The 9,170-nt window shown below is 32.2% G+C and overlaps 1 protein-coding gene across 8 annotated transcripts; it reads right to left on the reverse strand.

The window, feature by feature from the left end:
* Positions 1–865: 865 nt before the first annotated feature.
* On the reverse strand, positions 866–6,894 carry LOC147398202 (uncharacterized). 8 transcript variants are annotated; one of them, XM_086447351.1, is made up of 17 exons: positions 6,651–6,891; positions 5,932–6,564; positions 5,690–5,821; positions 5,353–5,598; positions 4,927–5,262; positions 4,739–4,840; positions 4,488–4,574; positions 4,000–4,128; positions 3,751–3,912; positions 3,575–3,667; positions 3,321–3,485; positions 3,104–3,235; positions 2,836–3,012; positions 2,535–2,743; positions 2,166–2,229; positions 1,671–2,081; positions 869–1,253 (listed from the first exon to the last, which is right to left on the reverse strand). In XM_086447351.1, the coding sequence occupies exons 1-14, from the start codon at positions 6,651–6,653 to the stop codon at positions 2,678–2,680; spliced, it is 2,463 nt and encodes an 820-aa protein (XP_086303477.1). In that variant the 5' UTR covers positions 6,654–6,891; the 3' UTR covers positions 869–1,253; positions 1,671–2,081; positions 2,166–2,229; positions 2,535–2,677. The 8 variants fall into 8 exon arrangements, with proteins under 8 accessions (XP_086303479.1, XP_086303480.1, XP_086303476.1 ...); XM_086447350.1 differs by having other exon boundaries at positions 868–1,253; positions 1,671–2,051; positions 5,932–6,891; XM_086447349.1 differs by having other exon boundaries at positions 5,932–6,891.
* Between the last annotated feature and the right edge of the window lie 2,276 nt (positions 6,895–9,170).

Raw genomic sequence — 9,170 nt, forward strand, 5'->3', positions numbered from 1 at the left:
CTTACACGGTTTAAAATTTTGTAACTTGTACAAGGAATCTAACCTGGTTTTAAGGATTCTATTTTTAAGGACTCTAAACTAATGTACCATTAGTTTTATGGTAGGCATCATTTTTAAGTAACTTTTATTGAAGTTAAGCCAGATCAAATAAAAATTTAGGAATTGATGTCTATTTTGAAAATTTGGCAATAAAAGTTTAAAGTGGATATATTTTTCCGAAACTATTGAAAGGTCTTCCAAAGATTTGTTTTCAATTTTTTCCTCAATATTTACAGACTACTAGAAATCATGGAACGAGAGTTATGGGATTGAATAAATAAAATTATTCAATATTTAAGTCAAATCATTCACTCAGATTTACAAAGATGTTTGAAAATATTTTTGTCCCGAGAATTTACAAAAGAATCAATATGTCAAAGATGTTAAGTCGAATCATTCACTCAGATTTACAAAGATCTTTGAAAATGTTTTTGTCCCGAGAATTTACAAAAGAATAATATGTCAAAGATGTTAAGTCGAATCATTCACTCAGATTTACAAAGATCTTTGTAAATTAAATTTATCAAGGGGAAGAAAAATGATAATTCCATGAATTTGGTGATCTTAACCCGTCATCGAATTTGGAGGTTTAACAAACAATAGCACAGTCATCTAACTCACCAATCACAATAAACGAAAAATAAAAAAAACAAAATAAAAAATAAAAGATAAATCATAAAACAAGTTCATATTTCATATTATGTATTGAAATTCCATTACTAAACAAGGTCAATGAGAAGCAATAAGACACTAACAAATGAAATTGAATCACATAATTATTTACAAATAAAACACAATCAGAAGCAAATGGTTATGATGCCTTTCATATCTTTTCCTCACGGTTTACATTTTCCCTACATTGCCACGGTTCTCTCCGCTATATCGTGTCCTCTTATTTTCCTCACGGTTTACATTTCCCCTACATTTCCACTGTTCTACACTCACACCTTTTCAATATCACAAGACTCTTTGAAAGTTTCAAAATCTTCACAAACCCCACATGGCAAAGAACTCTACATCAGTTGGAGAGTAATATTTATGGTACAACGCACTCCTCACCAATCCAGATTTCTTTTGCGTACTGGGCGATTGTCTGGTCACTGTAGAATTAACATGCATTGCTTTCGCAACAACATATTAACCGATGAAATTGTAACAGAAAAATTAGCAATTTCTCTCAATGGCCCACCAATTCCACATCCCATGGCCAGCACCTACAGTGACAGTCGAAAAGTTGAACTCCAAAATTTTCCCAAGATGAAAATATAAAGCCTTATAATGATTGTAAGTACATATGAATGAAACAAACCTTTTGGCCATGTTTTAGGCCTAATTGTAAAGCAAGAAAGTGCTCATGCCGTTTGATACTCATGCATAGTGCTCATGGATTGTTCTAAAGCAGCAATGGGTTTCTCAGCCACTAAAAGGACTCATAGGAAGGCTAAAGCCCAATACATGATTATTCTGACAAACACATAAAGATGATCTAAAAGATCCTCTATTGCCTTGTCAACTTTTTAAACGCTACATAAATTGATGAAAAATAATTTACAAGCGACACATTTAATATTGTGATGAAATTAACCAAACTTAGTTTTTCAACAAAAACTTTAGAATCTAAACATACTTACTTAAATTCTCAAGTCTATAGTAACAAAATTAATCTTCAAAGTCAGAAGAACTGTCATCGTCTTCATCCGACATAGCGTAAGTAGATGCATAGTTGGGATCGTTATCAACTTCATGTGATGAAATCCTTAGAACTCGTCTACACATTCTTGATACCTCAGCTCGTAACCTCATAACTGCCGCATGGAGTGAATATAGGTTATGACGCGGCATCGAAATCGCACGTCTTTTTGGGATAGGTACTTGCACAAGTTTGGATTCTTTAATCAATTTCTTTGAATCCCTCACAAGTAGAATCCATTCGCGTTCCAGCATGTGCTTTCTATATGCATCTCCCGTCCGAAATCCACGACGCATATTCTCATCGTGATTCATTGCAGCTTCTAAATAGGAATAAAATTTGGATTCTTTCCCTGAATAAGATTATATGATGAAGGTGAAGTCTATAACTATTAATGGAGCTATTAAGTGCATTTACATTGATATTTAATACTTACGAAATGACATTTAATTCCTCATGAATGCTCATGTCACCATATTTTCTTTTGCCCACCTAACTCCCTGCACAGAAATTAATCAATTTATCACTTTATTTATTAGGATCAATAAATGCAGATTAACACTGCTACATACATAATATCCACATGTCTCAAAAGGTGGATACTATGTTTAAGGTTGATTGGACGTGAACTAATAGTTTCAAATAATAGATATTGCTTACCAAACTTCATTTAACTCATCATGAATGATTGTGTCACCATGCAACTATATTATACTATTTAATTTTGTCCACATAACTCTTTACGAAATTTTATGTATAATCTATAATTTTAATAGGGTCAATAAACGTAGATTAGGATTTCTACCTTAAACGTGAAGACCATAACTTTGCATTTTCCAACATCGATCTTCCCAACCACCCAATTGGTTATGACTTCCAAATCTTTAATTCATGCACGATTACATTGTCGATAACAATGTAATGAACAAAAATAAGAACAAAAAACTTTTAAGGTAATGCCATCTGTATAACCACCTCAAGAATAGTCCGCAACCTGAAGTAGGACATATCTTCCTACAAAGAGTGATGTGTAAAACAATCATCAATCTTACTAATTGAATGTTTCCAAATTAAGTTAAAAATAGATAAATGGGATATAGTAGTACCTGATTGAAATTAAATTCCAACCCGCGGCTTGCGTAATCAATATATTTTAAAATAAACATTCCACAATCCCATGTATTGGTTTGTTTGGGAATGTTCTTACGATCGTAACAAGGCCAATGTGGGATGTCAATCTTCGCTGACCCCATCTGCTCGAGTACTATCGGGAAAAATTCTTTCTACGCATTAACAAATTATAATGTGATAAGTACTTGTGGAATTCCTTACTAAATTAGCGTAATAATTATTAAATAACTTATCAATACATACCAATGCTTTAATTTCAACTTTATAGACTGACATACAGTCCTTAGAGAGGGAATCCAAAAATTCTAATTTCTTATTTTTTATGTCCAATATTGCAACGGCCCAATGAGCGTGTGCGTGAATGGGAAAAAATACCTAGTGATTAATAACAATGTGAGAATGAGAGGTAATTTAACAACAAAATAAATATACGGAGGCACGAGACAAGAAAAAAACAAACCTTATCACAAGATGTTATATGATATTTAAGATAGTCAGGTCTGGTAAACGCTTTCAGGTTTTTATTTAGTTGGAATTTTTCGCCCGACACACTCTCAAAATTATTCAACAAGACCTTACCCACTGACCAGCCAGAGTAATCTTCTTGAGCTTCCTTAAGTAATACCTACACCGATTAATGAAAAAGGCTTTATAAAGATATATACATCTAACTTAAAGATATGTAAATGATGTGTCTATATCAATTGGACGTACAATATACATTGGACTAAAGAAATGACATTTGAGAAAATGATCTGGATGTTGCAACTCTCTCCTTTTAAGAAATTTACAATATCCATCGATTATCTGTGTGGCAACAAAGTCAGAGAAATATTTAATCATTCTAGAATTCTCAAAAAAATTAAAATTAAAATATGGAAAAATGTTACCTGATCGTCCAACCACCCAACCCCCCTAAGTGAATCAATAGATGCGCTCGGAATATAATACCCGTCTTCCAAATTTATATCAGCGTGATGTGAATTTATCAACGTTAATTCTTCGTTGGTAAAGGGGCGCTTAGGATCATGAAAATAATTACGAGCGCATCTCTACAAATTAGTACGTAAAATAATTACATATCATTCATAATAATATTAGAACAAACATAATCAAAATGAAATCTGAAACATGCATACATCCCACTTCAACTCTTTGCATATCTTCTTCTTTTTTCGTATATCTAAGGGTGCATAGGGTGGCTTCAAATATACTGAAGGTTTCACATCTCTTTTAGACTTCACAGGGTTCATGGAATACCCACCCTCCTACAACAAATGACAACATTGCATAAATTACTCGTATTCGTATGGTACTTCACACCTTTAAAATATGAAGTTAACAATTACGTATGAATAACGAACTGATTGTATTTAAATTGACCATGATATAACATTTCAAATAATATATTTTTTAAAATTTATACATCTTATTCGCTAAAGAAATCAATTGATACGAGGATTAAAATTTTCATTTCATCCTAACAATTTAAACGACATGCAATAAGAAACTGTAATGTGCATAGATACACATTTCAAATCAAAGAAATTGATTGAAAATCTTACAACATAATAAATATACCGGATAAATCCCAAGAGGGGATATTGTAAGACAAACGACCACACACCTTTTGATCAAAATCAGATGAATTCCCCCTAGCTAGAATGTTGTTGTCTTCAGACTCTAGCTTTATAAGAGGAGATGAGGATTCAGCCTATAAAAAATAAAAGTTAGACAGGTATTATTGAAGATGCGTTTATTATATAGATAACAATTTCCTAACAAAAAACATATAAGTCTAAAAATTAGACAAAACATGAAGTCGAATGTGAGTGATTTTTTCTACATTAAAATTTTAAATATTAAGTATATACATACCTTATCAGCGTCGAATTTGAATTCTGAATTTTGTTCATTATTGAGATAATTACTTTTCAAAATATTAGGCGAACTACGTCCGTTATCAACTTTAGTAGACAGCTGAATAAGAAGAATAGAAAATGATCATAAAACCAACTCACATGAAATATTTATTGAACATTTTAAATATTGTTCATGCAAGGTACCTTGTATTTTGTGGATGAAGAGAATGATACTTCAGGTGAATGGTTCATTGGCATTGTTTCAGATGTCTTTTTAGCATCGATTCCAATTTCTTCTTCGTAAGGTGGATACTCATTTGTGGAAGTATTCGTTGAGGGAGATGCCTTGTGTATACCAAAAGGAACACTAGAGCCCATTGTCGGAGGCGATGACTTAGGTATACCTAAAGGATCGTCTAAGCCCTTGGTAGGGGTCGATGCCTTAGGCATATCTGAAGGATCGACAGAGGTGTTGGTATGGGGAGATGACTTGGTTTTCGAAGGTGCAAAGTCCGAGGCTTTATCGAATTTAACGTTATACTGTTTGATATTAAAACAAACATTCATAATGATTTCGAAGTGGATGTAACCTATTATGTGGATTTATCACATATAGTAGAGAAACAATACCTTAGGGCCAGATTCATTATATGACTTCAAACATTTGATGTCCTTTTTCAATTCTTGGATAACTTTAGAATGATCTTTCAACTTCTGTTCCATCACCGTCATTTTCTTCTTCAACTTATCAACCTCCTCTAAGTTTTTCCTTTTAGACCGAACACCATTTTCCTCTTTCCTCTTATAACCCTTACAAAATGGAGCAAGAACAGCCTCACAAAGTTCATGATCGGTCAATTTCAACTTATTGATAATCTGTTAAAGATGATACATGCATATAAAAAATTTGTATTAGATGGAGGTATATATATATATACGATTGAAATCGTAGTTCAATAATTCATACCGTGCAATTGACAAACTTATCGACGTAAAATTGTCGTTCCTCATTTAAATAATAAGGATACTTCAGGTACCTTGGAAAATGATTGGCAAATATGCGGGGGGCTATTACAGGTATATGTTCGAATGCCCATACCTACAAGTGCATAAGAATACAGGACGAGTGCTTAAATAAACATCAATAGTTTATAAAAGTAGTACTTCGAAGTAAGATTAAATTAATAACTCAAATTTTTCTTTACCTACCTGAAGCACCAATGCACAACCATAGAAATGTACATGTTTACCAGTTTCCTTAAACTTCGTCGCACAGATGCGTAAAGACTTTAAAAGGTGGTTGTGTACTAATCTGCCCCATGGGATCCTATTGAAGATCTCATCGCACCATACCATACTTAAAAGTTCTTTGTTTATCTTCAGTCTGTCCTTAGGAAGTAAAAATGTAATAACTATGTATAATAAAAATATTTTTTTAAATTCAATAATATTTTCATTTTTTAAGACTGTATTAAGTATAGTCTCAAAAGAATCTAAGGTTATCTCTGTTGGCACGTCAAAGTACTTATTCCAAAATAATTGTACACAAAGCTCGTCTTTCTTTGAGAGAGAACCGATTCCATCACTACTATACAAACCTCCCAAAGCTAATATCAATGCAACCTCACCTTCTGAAATAGAAATATCTTTAATTTCAAATGAAAAATAACCATTTTTAGGATTAAATTTCTCTATGAGAAGAAAAATCAAATTGCTACACATTGGGACGCGTGGCATAGATAGTAGTGGAGCAAAACAAGTAGAATTTAAACATGTCTTCTGCTCAAATGTTAAATTTGAGAAGAATTGTGAAAATCTTTCCGCGTTACACACAACACGTGCCTGCAAAATATATATTGCTATGTCATCGTATTTTTCAAAATGTAAAAAAATATGATACTTAATGTCATAAAAAGAGGATAACATACCATGTCAATGTGGATGAAAGACTATTTCCAATACGATTGACCTAACGTAGACCCATTCAAAATAATTAATTAATTTCATAAGCAATACAATATAATATCAGAATGATACTTTTGACATTATATCAGAATGTATTGTATATAATGTCGGAAGGAACCTTCTGACGTGAGATTAAAAAAACATTTAGACAATGTCAGAAGGATCCTTTTGACATTAAATTCATAACAAAAATAAATTATATCAAAATGATTCTCTATGTACAATTTACATTTGACTAAAATAGTTCTGATCTAATGTCAGAAGGCTTCTCCTGACATTGGTTAAAATAGTTCTGATCTAATGTCAGAAGGCTCCTTCTGACATTGAGTAAAATAGTTCTAATCTAATGTCAAAAGGAGCCTTTTGACATTGACTATAATAGTTCTGATCTCCTTCTGACTTTTACTAAAATAGTTTTGATCTAATGTCAAAAGGAGCTTTCTGACATTGAGTCAAATAGTTCTGACCTAATGTCAAAATGTGCCTTTTGACATTGACTAAAATAGTTCTGATCTTATGTCAAAAAGCACCTTTTGACATTGACTAAAATAGTTTTGATCTTATGTCAAAAAACACCTTGTTACAGTCCTTTCATTATCCTGAAAATATCATGGTTTAATGATATGAGGACTACATCTTTTTTTTCCTAAACGTAATTAAATTCATCAATAATAAACTTTCACTATGAATAATTTGCATTCCATTGGTAGAAAGAAAAAAATTATAAATTAAAATCAAATAAAATTGTCACCTTGAAGTATTCAATTTTTCCAAGGTTCCTGTTGAAAGAGATTTAACAACAAGCAAATAATGACAATAATTAATAAAAAGTCAAAAAAGAATTTGGACAAAATATTATGGAAAGTTTAGGGTTCGAATACTCCAAAACACAAACACAAACACTTTCGATTCAAATTTCTCAAAATCTCCACAACGGAGAGAGATAGAAAGAGACTTGAATCGAAATTATTTTAACAATCTCCACAACAAAGAAAGACAAATTTGGAGAAACTTGCAAGTTTCTCACGTTCTCCACAATGGAAAGAGATAGAGAGAGGGAGAGGGAAACTTGCAATATTTTCTACATCTCCCCAACGGAGAATCTCCACAACAAAGAAAGATAAATACGGAGAAAGTTGCAAGTTTCTCACGTTCTCACAACGGAGAGAGAGAGAGAGAGAGAGGGTAACTTACAATGTTTTCAAGATCTCCCAAATGGAGAGAGAGAGGGTAACTTACAATGTTTTCAAGATCTCCCCAATGGAGAGAGAGAGAGGGTAACTTACAATGCTTTCAAGATCTCCCCAATGGAGAGAGAGAGAGAGATGGAGGTGGCACTCTTCGTCTTGGACTTGTTGCAGAACAAGGAAACCCTTTCAACTGAAATTACAGACATTTTAATGAAAGAGGCGAGGATAAAATGGTAATTTCAGTCAAAATTAACAAAAAGGCATTTTCGGAATAAAAAAGTAATGGATTACTGTTTTTACCGTTTTGGTAAAATAAATTAATTTCGAAAACGGTAAATTTACCGTTTTCGGAATTAATTGCTACAGTGTACCGTTTTGGTAAATATTTACCAAAACTGTACCGTTTTGGTAATTTTTTCAATAAAATAAGACAAATAAATACTGACGTGTTTTTTTAATATTATTATTACCTATGATTTACTACAGGCTAGGTAGTACTTTGTGTTTTTACCTTCAAATGCTAGGTGTGCTTTTACTCTTTATTTCATTTTATTTTTGTGTGATTTTACTTGAAGAGATTTAACAAGTAGACATTTGACATACCAACATCAAACATTCATCTGAGTTTGGAAGATGTTCATGGGAATTCCCAAGAGAAACTATTTTCCCTCCCATCTTAATCCATCTTTTGATGCAAAAAGTTGCTTTAGGCTAGAAAAGTCCCTTGGTTGAACGTGAAAAGTAGAAGAAACAAAATTGAAAACAGAGACTTTTTGGTTGATTTAACATATGAACCAAGGTGTAGACTTACACTAACTTTTTTGCAAATATTTAAATAAGTTTTTTGAAGAGCTAGCAAATATTTAAATAAGTTTTTTGCTCTTACGCAGAGAGATCAATACACGTGACGTGTTTGCATTGGTTCATCAGCTTGGCACAAAATATTTATAACAACAAATCATTGTTCCATAAGATGTAGTTCTTCAGGACATAACATTTGTTTTAGGAGTTTTAAAAATACTATTATGGTCATTTTGATATAATCTAGTGGTTGAAAGCAATTTGACCTTACAGTAATTACAGCTTCTCCACCAATCATGAAAAAAAATGTGAAAATATCTTCCTGATATAGGTTCGGGTTAAACAATATTTTCCTGCCAATATAAGAAAATATATTTATCCAAAAAATATTTCCTTATGAAAATGTGCAAATGTACACTGCAAAATGAGTTGTATAGGGAAAACCATTTTCCTACTAATTTTTTTTTTCTGATTAGACAGACCTAAATGTGT

Source organism: Akebia trifoliata, chromosome 7, assembly GCF_017979445.1.
Source record: "Akebia trifoliata isolate Shusen 1 chromosome 7, ASM1797944v1, whole genome shotgun sequence".
Taxonomy (NCBI): Eukaryota; Viridiplantae; Streptophyta; class Magnoliopsida; order Ranunculales; family Lardizabalaceae; genus Akebia; species Akebia trifoliata.